Source organism: Bufo bufo, chromosome 2, assembly GCF_905171765.1.
Source record: "Bufo bufo chromosome 2, aBufBuf1.1, whole genome shotgun sequence".
Taxonomy (NCBI): domain Eukaryota; kingdom Metazoa; phylum Chordata; class Amphibia; order Anura; family Bufonidae; genus Bufo; species Bufo bufo.
The window spans coordinates 828,301,591-828,319,384 of NC_053390.1; the positions used below are offsets into that span (position 1 = coordinate 828,301,591).

The window sequence follows — 17,794 nt, forward strand, 5'->3', positions numbered from 1 at the left end:
GCTTTCTACAAAATTACATATTACCTCTGGCACGGTCTATAGGATTATGGTGGTGCATGGCAATAAGCATTCTGAGAATTACAAACAAAAGTCCTGCTGGGAAATAGAGAAATTGCAAATCTGTACTCTCCGCGTATAAGTCATTTCAGTCTTTGTGTCATCACCGACTTCCATAAGGATGGAACGGACCTATTTCCAGTCACTGGAGTCAAAAGAATGGAAACATTTTGAGGTTCCATTGACTTGTTCTCGGAGAACGCAGATCTGAAATACACATTTCCACTTTTCATTGCAGAACAAATCCAAAGGTCTGTTAACATGAATCTTTAACAAAACAAATTTTCCCAAAATGTTCTCTTCTCTACTGGTGACAGCTCGATACTCATGCTTTTCACTTACAGAACCTCTCTTGGTGGGGTAGGTTGATTGGTTGTTCTGGTTTCTCCGTGACACATCAATGAAATAGTGTATAGGACAAAAACAAGATGGATTTAGAACTAGCCAATAGATAATAGGGTAACGTGTTCAGCTCACTTCGTACGTAGGCTCTCTGCAGTGCTACGGTCTAAAGGCATGCTGTGGGCCAATATCCAGTATGATGAACAAACAACTAGGATGTCCATGGGCTCCAAGCAAATGTTCTTTACTTCAATCTAAAGCTCAAAACTCATTGCAGGATTCTCACGCGTTTCGAGGCACTCTTGGCTCTTAGTCAGGGTCTGTTCTAGGACTGGAAGTGTCTTCGCACTTAATTTAGATTTCTAACTGGATGAATGTAATTGAATCAGCTTCAGCAGCCATTCAGAAACCTTCACCTTTACTGTCCATGTTTCAAAAATGACTGCTACAAAATCTGGGATAATCTGGAGGAATTATGATGGTAAAGAAAGAACGAGAAGCAACAAGTTCACTAATGAAACCAGAAGACAAGTAGCTTCCAGAGTATAAGATATACCCAAGTCTAGATAGAGGAACGAGTGGCCTTATATGTTTCGTGGATGTGAAATTTGCACTGCTGTGACTCCACATAACAAATGGCTCTATTGTCATCCTCGGGTTTTCCCAGGCAGATTCCACAGCAAAAAAGTGATATGTCACTTATTTGCTGTCGACCGCATGGAAATTTTTGATGCATATTTGATGCTTAGAAGGCAGATAGACAATGATTTTGGATTTTGAATCAGTGCCAAATCAGCATCAAATCCAACCCTTGTGAACATATCTCTAGTAATAAGTCAGAGCAAATGGACTTGTATTTTTTTTCTTGAAGACGTTTCGCTACGCATCTGACTCACTTTCTCAACTAGAATGGCTTGTACGAGAAATCTCCAACATTAAATACTGGTGACTCATGCTTTATGCTTTAGGTAAGCATGAGTCTCCAGTATTTAATACTGGATATTTCTTGTACAAGCCATTCTAATTGAGAAAGCCTGTCAGATGCCTTCAAGAAAGAAAAAATACAGCAAGTCCAGTTGCTCTGACTTATTACGGATATATCATGACCTAGATGAATGAGAACCTTCTCAGACAACCCTATGAACATAGACTAATTGTAAGAAGTCTGGATAGTCTTTGTAGTTTGAAAAATGATATAAGTCAAGTGAAGAAGGCTGTCAATAGTCAAGAATGGAAATCAGGCTTAGAAAAGTGTGATCCTGATAAACTGGCTGAATCATCAATGCTAGGAAACGGACCACGACGAAAGAGCCTACACAAAGGCGTTACATTGATGGCTATGGTTTCCCATCTAATCAGGGTTCAGTAATCAGCAATGTAAGGTCTTGTAGGAGGTTTATAGAGAGCTCCGAAAATGAACTGCAAATGAACATCTTAATATAATACTTGAATATATCGACACAGTTTGGGCTACATAGTGAAAAAAAATAACATATGGTAGATGGGATAAAATAGATACAAAACTCATAAAAGTATAGCATGAAGAATGTATAGCAGGGCATTCTGACTGCACTTCAATATTAATTTTGAATATGGTTTTGCGCATCTTGCCTGAAGCCCACAATTCCCGCTGATTCCTCGCTCGCAGATGGTTGTTCAGCTTCTCTATAAAAATGGCACAATATTATGTTTCAGAAACGCTTTGTTGATCCAATTCAGGGAGAACAAGGAAAGTAACCCGTAATTTAACACTAGCAGCTGTCAGATGCCTCATAAATACATATAGACTAGCGGCGTGAAATGCTCCTCTCTGCGCTGTGTCAACACTTTCCTTCAGTTTCTGAATGGCTAATTTACCTGGTGGTTGGAAAATAAGAGACGAAAGCAGAACATTGTCGCTTAAGAATTCGCTTTTCCGTACAGTTTTAAAATCTATTATTACAGTTGTGTCTCTTAATGGCTACCTGCACCTCAGGACTGGAAACCATAGATCACAGTATTTGGAAAATGCCCAATCAAGGCTGAACCAGTGGGTACAATCATGAACACCAAACTTCTCCTGAAGTGGCAATTGGAGGTCTTGGGAAGACTATGCTACATATGCTAATAATAAGTAAATAGGACATCTTTGGACGTAGTCTTTTGTTTTTTCGTTACTATGGTTTAGCACTTCCAGGGGGCATTCATTGGATATTACTGCACCTACTAGTTATCTTCAAGAAGTTACATACTCACTTGGGCTTCCTACATTCAACCGTTTAAGGAGTCAATTTGTTCTCTTCTGTTTTTGACCAGTGTGCTTTAATATTTTTGCTGCCTAAGGTATAAAGTAAAATGCTGCCACCCCTTCCTTAAAGGGGTTATCTGGGATTTTGATATTGATGGCCTATCCTCAGGATAGGTCATCAGTACCAGATTGGTTGGAGTCTGATTCCAGACAACCCCTCTGATCAGCTGTTAGAAGAAGCCACTGCACTCCACGGAGCTCTGGTGTGTTCTGCGGCCTCCTCGCAGCTTACAAAGCAAAGTGCCATACATTGGCTAACAACTTGAGCTTGGTATTGGGACTGAACTGCACTTAGGCCATGTGACCCATGTTCTTGTGACGTCACTGCCCTAGGAAGAGGCCTAAGCGCTCATAGAGTACCACAACCTCTTCGAACAGCTGATTAGCAGGGGTGCCGGAAGTAGGACCTCCATGGATTTGACACTGATTACCAGTGGCATACATAGAGAAATAAGGGACCGATAGCGAGGATCAAACCAGGCCCCTACACAGGACAGAAGGATTTCTGCCTAAACCCTTTTCAATGACCCTTGGGCCATTTTTTCCACTGCCTCATTTGCTAAAAGTTGTTCCTTTAGAGGATAGAGTCCTCACCAAGTTTTCACCTCCAGTAGAAGAGGAAATAACCCCAACTAAGACTGGGCCCTCTCTTGCCCTGGGCCCCATAGCAGTGGCATGGTCTGCCGCTATGGTAGTTACACCCCCTGCTGATTACCTATTCTAAGGATAGGCCATCAATATCAAAATCTCAGATAACCCCTTGTGTAAAGCTGTCCATATACATTTCATATACTGTATGTTGGTGAAATCTGCCAATTTTGGAGAGACTGTCCAACCATCTAAGGAATATGGATGGAGGACTCCCAACTCTCCCCTGATGGCAGATGTTGTGGAAGGAAAATATTGGGCTGACAACACATGTACACTCAGCACTAAGTGCCCATGTGTATGGGGGAGTCAGGACTCGGAGACAGCTGTGTTTGGCCGACAGTTATCTACTGGTTTAGCCAGTCTAAAATACTGCTCCCTAAAGTCAAAAAAGGATGCTGCCAAGACAAAGTTCTCATCTTATGGATGGTTCTACTTTGTTTGAACCAATATGCAAACTAATATATCTAATAATATCCTTGGGGAAATCACTAATAGAAGGTTTCTATAAGAACGTTATATACAAGGGATAACTGTTTCTAGAGGGTACTCTATGCAGAAGAATATGAATCTTCAATAATTTTCTTTTCCTAGAAGCGAAGACGACAAAAAAGCCACATATAATGATGAGGATCGTCAAGTCATGGAATCAAAGCCAGCATTAATGTCATATTTGGACTAGCATGTGGTCCATCTAACTGGATAAGATGAGTCATATAAGGAAAAAAACTAAAATCTACAGTGTCTACAATACATAACAAGAGCAATGAAAGGGGAAACGGCTGCTTTAGGGCCCAAATACAGAAAGGGCCCACCCAGGAGGAGGACAAAAAGATTTTATTGTGAGGGCCCCCTTAACAGTATTATACAAGGACATTATATACAGAGACAGAAGCAGCCGTTTGGCCTGGTCTGAGAGAGTTATCTTGACTAGCCACAGGAGTGGGAGTTGCATGGGAAGTGGGGGTTGCGAAGAAACTGCTGTGGGGGGCCTGTACAAAAATGTGCTGTGGGCCCGGTGATTTCTAGTTACGCCAGTGGCTGAGGTAAGAACAGGACCTGATGATCCCAGCATTAGGATGTCACATGCTTACTGTCTCTGATGTTGGGAGCATGACCTACGCACAGTTGCAGACCTGCAGTGAAGTACAGCTGCCACTGCGGAGCTGACGGACCTGTAGGCATAGCTCCAATTGTACCTGCCACGCAGCAGCCAGGAGATGACAACTCTCCACTGCGGACTGGAGAGCGATGGACACTGTCTGTGATGGTGAGTGTGACAGACAATCACAGAAGGTTCATAACTACGTTGCCAGCTCAGCCTGACCTTTGCTTCCCTGGGCAGATGTGACTGCTCAGCCTGCCTGACTGCCTCCCTGCCCAAGGCGCAGCTTGTTTCACTCGCCCAGGCCCTGCCCCGGTGTTGTGGTGGGTAATCGATGCCTTACGACAGCAGTACTACTGCATCCTGCTAGTTTCACACTATGTTTTAGCTCTTTGCAGGGCTTTCCGTCAGGGGTATACGTCTGAATACCTGAAAACAGTATTCCAACATATACCACAATGGTTTGAGCTTTCCGTTCTTTTCTGCCAGTCAAATTTCTGTGGTGGACTGTGCTATTCTGTCTGGTGAAAAAGCCAGAACCAAATGGAAAACAGGTCGAATGGAGTCTGAAGATGAACTTCTTTCGACCTATTAAAGTCAATGTGATGCGGTATATGTTTGAATACCGTATTCAGGCATTCAGATGTATACCCTTGACAGAAAGCCCTACAGAGAGCAGAAAAGCAATATATATATATATATATATAGATATACAGTACAGACCAAAAGTTTGGACACACCTTCTTATTCAAAGAGTTTTCTTTATTTTCATGACTATGAAGGCATCAAAACTATGAATTAACACATGTGGAATTATATACATAACAAACAAGTGTGAAACAACTGAAAATATATCATATTCTAGGTTCTTCAAAGTAACCACCTTTTGCTTTGATTACTGCTTTGTACACTCTTGGCATTCTCTTGATGAGCTTCAAGAGGTAGTCCCCTGAAATGGTCTTCCAACAGTCTTGAAGGAGTTCCCAGAGATGCTTAGCACTTGTTGGCCCTTTTGCCTTCACTCTGCGCTCCAGCTCACCCCAAACCATCTCGATTGGGTTCAGGTCCGGTGACTGTGGAGGCCAGGTCATCTGGCGCAGCACCCCATCACTTTCCTTTCTTAGTCAAATAGCCTCAAATAGCCTTACTTTCAAAGTTTTCCCAATTTTTCAGCTGACTGACTGACCTTCATTTCTTAAAGTAATGATGGCCACTCGTTTTTCTTTACTTAGCTGCTTTTTTCTTGCTATAATACAAATTCTAACAGTCTATTCAGTAGGACTATCAGCTGTGTATCCACCTGACTTCTCCTCAACGCAACTGATGGTCCCAACCCCATTTATAAGGCAAGAAATCCCACTTATTAAACCTGACAGGGCACACCTGTGAAGTGAAAACCTTTTCAGGGGACTACCTCTTGAAGCTCATCAAGAGAATGCCAAGAGTGTGCAAAGCAGTAATCAAAGCCAAAGGTGGCTACTTTGAAGAACCTAGAATATGACATATTTTCAGTTGTTTCACACTTGTTTGTTATGTATATAATTCCACATGTGTTAATTCATAGTTTTGATGCCTTCATAGTCATGAAAATAAAGAAAACTCTTTGAATGAGAAGGTGTGTCCAAACTTTTGGTCTGTACTGTATACATATATATATCAAGAGAGATAAATAGACGAATAGATAGGTGATGGATAGAGCTGCATTCACATCATTACAGGTGACAAAATGTGATGTGTACACAGCCTACGGTGTACTTTGGGAGACATAGCATAGAAAAGCATAATATGCTGCGATTTTCCATCCTGTGTTGTCCAGTAAAAAAAACATACACATTAAATGGATATATCGGGATCCTATGGTGATGGACGTCACTGTACGGCATTCATCTGAGGCATCCGTTTAACATATACGTCGTGCATACATGTTATGTGGCACAAAATTGGGATGTGAACAAAGGGTACGACTACAAGGCCCAGTTGTGCCACGGTTGCAACGCAGTCATGTTGTGATCGAGTACCAGATGGCCAATTCGGACTGTACTGAACAGTGGGTCATCATTGTTAATAAGCCTACAGCACCCGCTAAGCTGCGCAGCCGATAGCACATTTCAAATGAATTAATTGGTGCCCACTGTGGCTCGTATGGCCATGGAGGATGCTGGAAAAGTGAGCAATCTTAGAGGTCTGTGTGGCAAAGTCTGTAGAGAGGAATGTGGCTGAAAGAAGTCATCATGGTGGTCTGGACTAAATGAAGAAGATGTGGAAAGCAAATGTGTACATCAGAGGAGACATCACTAGATGTAATAGGTATGTGGTGTTATGTTCTCCTATATATTTGGTAGTACTGAAAGACCAGGCAGCCTGCTGTTGGAATGGCTGGCTCGGTGCTGTTGCCTGCCTCGTACCTCCTCAGCTCCCTCCTCCCACTGGAGAGGGAGGAAGAGGGTAGCTGGCCACCGCATTTGGGGAGTGATTTTGTGCTGCTGGGGCAGTATACTCTACTGCACTGTTCTATTTTTTCTGCTGGCATAGTCTTTTGTGCTGAGCTGTGATATTTGGTTCTGTTGAGGCAGTATTTTGTGCTGCACTGTGATATATGATTCTGATGTGGCAGTATATTGTGCTGCACTGTGATATTTGGTTCCGCTAAGGCAGTATATTGTGCTGCACTGTGATATATGATTCTGATGGGGCAGTATATTGTGCTTCAATTTGATATTTGGTTCCACTAAGGCAATATATTGTGCTTCACTGTGATATTTGGTTCCGCTGAGGCAGTATATTGTGCTGCACTGTGATATTTGGTTCCGCTGTGGCGGTATATTGTGCTGCACTGTGATATTTAATTCCGTTGGGCTGGTATATTGTGTTGTACTGTGGCCTTTGGTTCTGCTAGGGCAGTATATTGTGCTGCCCTGTGATATTTGGTTCCGCTGAGACAGTATATTGTGCTGCACTGTGATATTTGGTTTCGCTGAGGCAGTATATTGTGCTGCACTGTGATATTTGGTTCTGCTGAGGCAGTATATTGTGTTGTACTGTGATATTTAATTCCGTTGGGCTGGTATATTGTGCTGCACTGTGATATTTGAGGCAGTATATTGTGCTGCACTGTGATATTTGGTTCTGCTGAGGCAGTATATTGTGCTGCACTGTGATATTTGGTTCCGCTAGGGCAGTATATTGTGTTGTACTGTGATATTTGGTTCTGCTGAGGCAGTATATTGTGCTGCACTGTGATATTTGGTTCCGCTAGGGCAGTATATTGCGTTGTACTGTGATATTTGGTTCTGCTGAGGCAGTATATTGTGCTGCACTGTGATATTTGGTTCTGCTGAGGCAGTATATTGTGTTGTATTTGGTGATGCTGCAGGGCCAAATACCACAGTGCAGCAAAATATTCTGCCCTAGCAGAACCAGATACCACAGTATTATTCTTTTTTCCAGGGACAATTTAAATTCCTATTCCCAGTGATCTTTTGTCACTGATTGTATGCATTTGATCTGTTGCTGCTGGTGCTCTTTATGGATCTCTATAAAGAGATTACATATCACACCATATTTTCTTGTCAAATAAATCTGGACATTCAATGAACTTGACTTTCTTTGGATGCTTATTAACATGATTAAGCCCCTTGTCATGGAGAGTTCATTGAAGATGGTCCTTACTCATTGAGTGCAGGATCATTCCCCAATACTGATGGCCCAGAAGCTATGGGTACCATATCTCATGAGTCAAGGATTTACTTTTGGAGTATCTAAGAAAGCTGGATTACCATGACAACCCTAATCATTAGAAAAAGAGCAGAGAGATAGAGCCTTCTGAGGAGTCAAGCAATACAAGTCAGCCTAGATGAGAACCATGACACCAACATCCACTACATTCATACATTTCAATCTCAACACATTACCACATTGTCTATAGCAGATCCCAACGTAATGGATATTAATCAGGGTCCAAAATAGAATGAGTAGCTCATAAATGTTAAGACCTTCATGTACTAATCAGGAAAAAAAGGGGAAAAAATTTTGTACCGCTACAATTTTTTACACAAATTTTTATATAAATTAGGCTACTTTCACACTAGCGTTTTTGCTGGATCCGGCAGGGCTCATCAAAAACGCTTCCGTTACTGATAATATAACCATCTTCATCCATTACGAATGGATCCAGTTGTATTATCTGTAACATAGCAAGGACGGATCCATCATGACCACTATTGAAAGTCAATACATTTTCTACTGTGTCAGATAGTGTTAAACGGATCCGTCCCAATTGACTTGCATTGTGGGTCATGATGGCTCCGCATCCCATGACGGAAGAAAGACCGTAGCATGCTGCTGTTTGCTCTCCGGTATGAGAACGGAACGGAATGCATTTTGGAGCATTCCGTTCTGTTCAGTTACGTTTTGTCCCCATTGACAATGAATGGGGACAAAAAGGAAGCGTTTTTTTTCCGGTATTGAGACCCTATGATGGATCTCAATACCCGAAAATAGAAATGCTAGTGTAAAAGTAGCCTTACAGGATTGTTGTGTTCTACATTTTCATTAGTATTGGCTCCAGGTAGTTAATGACCTGCAGTTTAAGAATAAATTATTCCAAAAAAAGTCTCAAATCATGTCTAGAGACAAACATGTTAAAATTTGCTAATTTTTTTTTTTTTTGCTCGCCAAATTTGAGAAGTGACAAGAAAAGTGGAGGAGATGCTCAAGTAGATAAGGTTTTTGTCATATTTATTAAGGAAGCCTGAATGTGCTGCAAATCTATCCATGTTCTTAGAAGGCATACAATTCATTTTCTGACTGTTTTTAATCAATTTTGGGTAAATTAAGCCAACTAACGCCTTTACTTAGACTGGGCTAATAAGAGCAGTTCCCTACCAGTGGGAATCAAGTTCTTACACTGAAATAGTGATATAGATTCGGTTAGAATAGACTGATAAATGTAAAAAAGATAGAAATAAGCCGCATGTGGATAGGTCTAGGAATTGTTAATATTTTTTAGGTTTGCCCCAATTGTAAAACCAAAATTGGAAACAACATCTAAAATAATTCTGTGCCATTAGTAAAGAGTTTAGTCATTGGACTTCAGATTAAGCTTAATAGTTGATATATTTGTCAATGGTACCTCCTAATAAAAGTTAGGTTTTATTTACGTTGTGCTCTTAAGATGAATTTACATAAGCGGGTTATTATTAGGAAGGATCTGTTCCGTCCTGATATCTGCCTGTTTGTAAGAAATTATATGCGCCAATCCCCTCCACTTTATAGGGGGTGAACGTTGGCTACTGCCATCGCTCATCTTCATACAGAGCCATTGTTTCTGGGCAGAAGGTCACGTGCCGAGACCCATGATTGGAGGAGGATTGCTACATCGACAATGATTTCACGTTTTGCTCATTCATCGTACTAACATTCGTTCCCAATAATCGGCCAGACAATTGGTCCACGTAAATCCAACTTTACCAAAGTCCATTCTTGCGAAAACAAGTCCCTTGTTTTTTTTTTTAGAAGGTTTTTATCTTTTACTTGAAACGTGAAATTGATGATCTTGCTAACTCAACAAACAAATGCTTACCTCCCATATTAAGTGTCCAGTAAGGAAAAGAAGATGCCAAAAACATTCATGAAGGGGTAAAAGGACTTGAGAATGGCTACTGGCCACAACTGTATCCCTCCAGTTCTTCTCCTATCTTAACTTCTACTTGTTCTTGTAGACCTAATCCAGGGCAAATGTCGGGCCGATATATGTAGAACAAACATTAGTATGAAGGATGGCTGCTTTTTCATTGGGTGAAATGATCATTTATGTGGCCCCCTAAATCATTGTTCTGGGCAGCAGATCATGTTGTGTACGCAGTGATCTGCTGCCCAGAAACAATGAATCTGCATGAGGACTAGCCATCTCTAGTCCCCATACCGTGGAGCTGATTGCTGCCTATAAATATAGCTCTTTCATCCACAAAGGAGCAGGCAAATATAGGGAAGGAATGGTCTCTTCCCGTTATTTGCCTGCTCAGTCTGCAATTGAAAATATGCCTTTATTTTTTATATAAGATCCAGGATAGGTTACAAGGTGAAGATGCCAATGGAGAACATAACATAGGGTTTTTAAGTAGAGCACTAGGGGTTAATATTGATTAGAAATTACTACATATCAGGAGCAGTTCACATAATATGTATTGTCTTTCATAACCAGGAGCTCCTTTTTAGTAGTTAAGCATCTTTCGCCACAAGTTCTGAACCATCTGCAGTAAGGCTAAAGTCCACTCGAGTACAGTTCTGGTGCTATAAAACGTGGCTTGAAGAGAAGCTGAAAAAGTGACAACTATCTCCCTCAATCAATGTTTAAATGGTTGTCACTTCCTCCCCAGCGCAAAACAGAGAAACTTGGATTTGGTGTTCCAACTTGTAGCATTATAAATTCAAAGAATCTGTTTGAATGACCCCAAGGGTTCCGTCAATAGAGGATTCTGTAATGGGAAACGTAACAAGCGCAATAAAATTGCAGACATTTTATGTATATTTGGTAGGAACTTATTTAATGGGAGATCATTGGCTTCCTACATCACCTTAAGTAAAGGGGGGAGACTCAATCTAACAAGTAATGGTCCTAACTGTGGCTATAACTTTGGCAACAAGAGTAACCTTAATTATGAAAAGAATCCTAAAGCCTAAACAACCAAACAGATGTTCAGTCAAATCCACAAAGCCAATGTTTGTAGGCGCTAAAATTTCTATAACTTTGCCAAAAACCAACATTTAATTTCCTTTCCACTCTGCTGGACCCCGGTGAAGGACACTTGATTTACTAAACTAATTGTGCTAGGTTTCTGAATCCCTAAATTTTGCTCTTCTTACAAGTCTTAAAATCACGAAAACAACAAATTTTTTCTTTTTTTTTGGGGGGGGGGGGAATCGTTGATCGTGCTGTGAAAAGCTGCATTAAGCTTGGTGAATAGTTTGTTCATTACTGATTGCTACTCAACAATGATAAGAACAGAATTTTTTTTCCAATGCCCCTTTGGGAAATCTGCATATTGACAATTTAAAGACACCATGCCGATTCCCGTGAAGACGATGGATCTTACTGTCTACGCTCATGGAATTATGACAAAAAAAATGCTTTCTTGCAGCAAGGTATTTCAGGCCCCCTGATGGCGAATCTATGTCAACCAAGGCGGGCAGCCTCTGTTTAATGTGTGCTTTGGGTGTGTTATATTGTTCTGATATGACTGGCACATTATTCGTCATCTTCAGCTGTAAAGTGTGCTCTGTCTTATCTCAGCACATACCATTTTTGTATTATTCACCCCCTGATTTTGGAGGCAAAAAAATTAAAACATTACCAGCTCTACACATTATGCACAATGCATAGGACATTAATTACAATGTAAGTTTAAAGCAAAGGGTAACGGGTGAGCAAAACGCAATTTAGTAATTAAAAATTTTTTTTTTTGTAGTATCATACATGTAAAAATAAAAAAGTATTGGAAGAACTATTGGCGTTAGTCCCTAAGCAAAGCAAGATAGATCCAAAAATATTTTATTTTGGATTTTTTTAAATACTATATTACAGAATAAACCTTCCGTCCCTCAAAAAGTCCATAATACTGACTTTGTACATATATATGTATGAAATACTATTATTAATACTAATGGTACATTTCTATAACATGTCACACAACATACAATGTGAGATTATATATTTTTATTCTTATTAGAAATTATAAATTTGAAGAAGGTAACGCGAATAAAAATGTAACCTTCATCAATAAATTCTAGAAAAAAATTAGTCAATTTTCTCAAACATAAATGTAAATCTACTACTAAATATAATTACAAAAACAGTATATAATAATATAAAATGATTGACTTTACAGGGCGCAATATATAGTATAAATTTGGATTATATCTCACCCTTATAGGACATTACTAGGAGTGGTCAACACAACCATTGGCTCATCTAAAAAATTTAGCTTTTTATTATTTATTTCTTTTTGTTTGAAATAATTTATCCAAAGTAATACACTGAGCACTAAAATGATAGATGATCAAAGTACAATATTAGAAAAAATCCTTTTAAAATGAAACGGGAAATTCAAATTTTATTTTTTTAATCTAATTTAAAGCTGTTATTATAATGATGAATGAGGATTAGCATTGGCTTTATTAATTGAAAAAAATATATATATAACTTTACCACTTTATATTATTAAAGCAGTTCTTCAGAGCAATGGACTGAGCAGAAAAAAAAAATCTTTGGTCCACCATTTTGTTGTGGGGTTAGGTGCTTAGCAGCAAAATGGTGGCTGTCACTAATGATTCAATGTTATTAAAACCATAATATCTTAGGGTGTTTTACGTTCAAAGTAATTTTTTTCTAATATTCAATTTTCCCAAAGAAAAAATAATCTAACTTTGTTAAAAAAAAGTTTTAACCTAAAAATTTCCCAAGAAATGAAATATCCCAATTTTTTTTTTATTATAGATAACATTTTTTTTTTCATGTATCAACAATAGCAGTGTAGACATAAGGTGTACACTCAGTATGATACATCTGTATATAGAGTATATATGGTTTCCTCCAGCACTGCTCCATTTATTGTAAAAATAATTAGTGCCTCAAATAAAATGTACTAGAAACTATGAAGAATCCAAAAACATCCAACCCTCAAAACAGTCCTAAAATAGAGTTAACAGTATGGTACCGCCATTCTTAGCAACTGGGTGTTTTGAGCAGCATCGTACCTAATATCCCCTACTTTCAGTCGTTAACTTGTTTACACTTAATTAAGGAGTGTGTCTAATTACAAAGCTGAAACAACTAGTTAGGAACCTACTCCATACTGTGGACCACGTGGTCCATTTTTTCAATTTTTTTTCTTTTCTTTCCGCTTTAAAAAGAATTTCGGTCTTCCATCGAAATCCAGAGTTTATGGATATGTTTGGTTTTTTCTAATTTTATTCATTTATTTCCTCTTTATGTAATAGATTTTAGCTATTTTTTAAGCTATAAATGTAGAGGGTGAATCGTAAGCGTTATCTGTTAGCACAAAGCCACAACCATGACATAATGGCCGCCTACTCTTGAACTCAAGATGACCTTTATAGCCCTCGAGGCATGCAAGGCTGACAGATTGAAGCCATAGTTAGGCCACGGAATAAAACCATTTCAAAATAAATTTTACATCACCATTTGGTAAAAACAATCTTCCATTAATAAGTTGGCTTTTATTCTAAGCTACATTAACAGAGACTACATAGACTTCCTTCATCCTCGTCTGTACCATGAAAAGGTACTGAACGTATGATACTTAGATAAGTAAGAGCAGCCTCAAAAACATGTATGACCAGGTCCTCAGTTTTCCTTTACTATACTATTTCTAGAAGTTGACAACCTGTTATTTTGCAAAATTATCAGTACACCTCCAGTCCCTCATGCTTCAGACTTAACAAAACCCTCATGCTTCACAGAAGCACAGAATCTTTCCACGTTGTAGTAGCATTTATCTCTAAAATGACCAGCTTCCGAGTCAATCTGCTGGTACACGATGCAGAGACAATTCACTTACAAACGTTAATGCACTGAACCCCACAAAAACATAAGGTATGACAGCTCCACCTCAAACCTCTGAGGCGTGAAGCACAATATGACTATTACCTGACACAGTCTGGACTGACTGAACCTCCAAGATAGAATTTTATATGCCTATGGTAGTAAATGTGTCCGTATGTGTAAATATATAGTACCGTAATACTGACTTATGGCATAAATCACATGTGTGTGTAATAATTATGGTAGTGTAATTAGGCAATATTTGGGGCTTTTAGACGATCTAAGGATTAAAAATGTTTATTCTGCTCTGGCCTATGGTTGCTCCATAGAGGGAAACATTACATAATACATTTACACACATACGCACACCTACGCACTTTTGTGTGTTTAGCATAGTTGTGCATATTTACATCTTTTTCACTGTAGGGCAGTAGGATAAAAAAAAAAATTCCTTCAATCCATCACCATTTTGACCATGCTCAAGTTACTAATTTGCATCCAAAGATAAATCCAACAAGATCTCTGCCCATAGTACACTATTCTGAGATGTACTCACACTGTGATATCTCAATGTTGTGTCCCATTCAGCTACATTATTGTCATTCCCTAAAGGCCAAAATTGAGTATATACACATACAAAGTGCAATACAACCACACGTCTACTATCTGAGATATTTCGTTTTCTATAAGACACACTTGCCATAGGACGATTCTACTGAGAACTCATCTCTTCTGAACTTACAGGGCATTCCCGTTACATTTTGTCTTTAAATACCCTGCGCGGTCTACGGTTCCATTTAGTGTAAGTGCTATTGATTTGAAAGCAAAGCGCTGTGTTTATTGCCCCTAAAACCCTGCAGGAAGAGAACTTGGGCTGACCGGTTCAGGGTTTACATGCTACAAACATTGAGGGTGGATGAGTCCTCTTGCACAAGGCCTCATCAGGATTGTTGTTACAAATTCTTGAACAATAAAGTTGTGAATAGCTAATAATGACAAAAAAAAAAAAAAAAACAATGCCGAGACATTGCAGAATATAAGGCATTTTAAAAAAACAAATCCTGGCAGTGATCACCATGTTAAGGGGCTTAGGGATCCTGTGTCTAAATATATCCTAGCTGTAACATATTATTCCGGTGTAATACTACATACTGTGGCTCTGACATGCTTATCCATGCATGGCTAACATAGGACATGCAATGACGTTACTCTATATGGTGGTATTCAGCCGTCCTCCTCACCACTTGGAGAGGAGAAGTCAATGCTGGCCTCATTTTTGCAACTTTATACATATTTCATTGCTTTCTATAGGTTTGACGGAAACCCGATGTAAAGATACTGTGCTTGATGTAGGAGAAAACTGGCTGCCAGATGGAGACAACAACGGTCTTTGTGTTATGCCGGGGAGTGCACCATAGCTCTCAATTAATAGTTTGTTTTGGGGCTAGAAAGCGAGATCACCACTGTGCGGACACTAGAGGAACTAAGAGACATTATGGTCGTTATCAGAATCACGTAACTTTTACATGACAGGAAGCGATGCACCGGCAGCTATGAAGCTGTCCTGTCTTCTGTCGTAACATAATTTTCTATTGGCTCGTTAACTAAAATGATTGATGCGTTAGATAGGAAAACAGAGGCCTCGTTTACACAGTTGGAACGATAGGAATGTATTCTTATGCTCACCCATCTCTCAGTTTCCTCCATTCATTCTCTTCTCTTCCATACTATTCCCTCCATCTTCCCCCCCCCCCTTCCCTTGTTAAATCCTTACCTCTGACCAGGATCCGTCGACAGTAATCAGCTTCTCCTGCGGACTGATTGTCTTGACCTTCCTCTTTGGACGATCCAGGGCTGGAGGTGGAGGTCACCGGAATGTCCTTAATGCTGTGGCCTCGTAAGGAACACTCTACATCAGCTCTGCTTCCCTTGTCTCTGAGTCGCTCTGTACACGATGTGGCTGACTTGCCACACAGAGGGCTTCTTCTCTCCTCGGACACTCCATCGCCCATACTAGTAGCCTGATCAAACATCAGGCGAAGCCCCCCCTAACCCCTAGGCTGGCCCCCTCCTTCTAAAACCACTTTCAGAAAGGAGGAAAAACAAAAACAAACAAGCAACAATTCGCCGAGACAGCAGAAGTCAGCAGTCCAATGCATGTAGGGCATCAGAAGCTCTGTACAAGTATTCCACATAAGGTTTTGGCATGGTCACCACCATACACAAATGCAAGATCCCCTCAGCAATGTAGGTCCTTCTTAAGAGGCACACAAATCAAGTTGTTTCCAAGTCTGAGTTTTCAGACAGTGCGAGCTTAAGGGAGTGAGATGCACCGATCATGTACAGTAAAGAGCGCCTCTGAGTCAACTTAAAGACAGTTATATCTAGGATTGTGATGACTTTACTCCTTCTGTCTTCCTTTCTCTCTTTTTTTTTTCTCTGCCCAGCCAAGGATAAAGAATTGTGAATGAATGAGGGAAGGCGTTGCAAGTTGCTTTTTTTGAGAAAAAAAAAAAAGAGTTCAGAGTTTGACAATCCAAAATATCCTTCAGTCTTCCAAAACTTCTGGAGTCTGTAAAGCCCAATATGCAAGGAGAGGAGGTAGGGCTCCCGGTACTGATGTGCAGTCACTGATCCCAAATGCTTGTCTTGTCCACGACCAAAGTCTTCTTTTCCATTTTGTCTGACAGGTTGGACTTTGAAATAGGATGGCGTTGGTAAAAAAACATCAATACTACTTTAAAAAATATATATATATTTAGTAGAGGAGAAGGGAGGGTATAAAGGGATGGGCAAAGGAGACAGAAGGAGGGAATAGGGAGGAGGGAAACTGAGATTAGCAAAGACTGTCTATATGTTTAACTCTCCACCTTTCCCTCCTACTCTGCATTTCCAGATAAGCAAAGGAAATACCTTGGGATCACAGCTACATAAATGCTCCTGTTGAGAAAGGAGGTAGGTAGGAGGCTTTTTTTAAATTGAGTGCTTACTACAACGTAATTTCCTGCTTGTCAAATGCCTGCTATGGATTGGTAAACAAAGGATCTATTTAGTACAGGCACTTGAATATACATAAAACTAAGGGGGGGGGGGGTGGCGGTAAAGAAAACATAGCATATCTCATAGCATATTTTTTATTAAGACAGGACAAGTGGAATATGCAATGTTAAAATGCAATATTTAAAAAAATCTAAATAAATATTTATCCTGAAATATAAATTACAATGTTAAGTATAACGCAACTCTGCTACGTTTTTTTGATTGGGAATCATGTGACACAAAGGTTTAATAGAAAAATATGTTATAAATGTGACCATGTATGACCTGTTCTTGTATTTTCATGTGACTTTCTGTATTGTCTTGATTTACGTTTCAAATTATGACGTGTATAAAGCAATTTGTAATAAATTTTCATTGATTTCAGAAACCAATTCTGTCTGGCTGTCGTGTTACTGTTCTATTGGAAATATATTGTGTATTGTAATACGTACGCTCTCTGAAAATAGTGTTCTGAAGAGCTCAAAGATGTATTAATGATTTTTTTTATAAATGCATACCATCCAAAAATAATAATCCGGCAACTTGATGCCAAGTGTATTGATTTTGCGCAATATATTCATCTAATTATGTGAATGCCACAGGAAGAATAAGAAAATGAAATATATGGGTTCTCACAAAAAATTTAATACTGATAGTCAAGCTCTGCTACTAGAAGCACAATCTGTAAGTTATAACTTCATATTTTACACAAACTGCTCCAGATCCCAATTCGTTCCATTGTCCTTTATATTTT

The 17,794-nt window shown here is 39.5% G+C and overlaps 1 protein-coding gene across 1 annotated transcript in view; it reads right to left on the reverse strand.

The window, feature by feature from the left end:
• VAX2 (ventral anterior homeobox 2) overlaps window positions 1–16,034 on the reverse strand; it is an 81,371-nt gene extending 65,337 nt beyond the window's left edge. Inside the window, exon 1 of the mRNA XM_040420600.1 lies at window positions 15,776–16,034. Within this exon, the coding sequence (XP_040276534.1) occupies window positions 15,776–16,034 (259 nt within the window). The remainder of the gene's footprint in view (window positions 1–15,775) is intronic.
• Window positions 16,035–17,794: the final 1,760 nt, after the last annotated feature.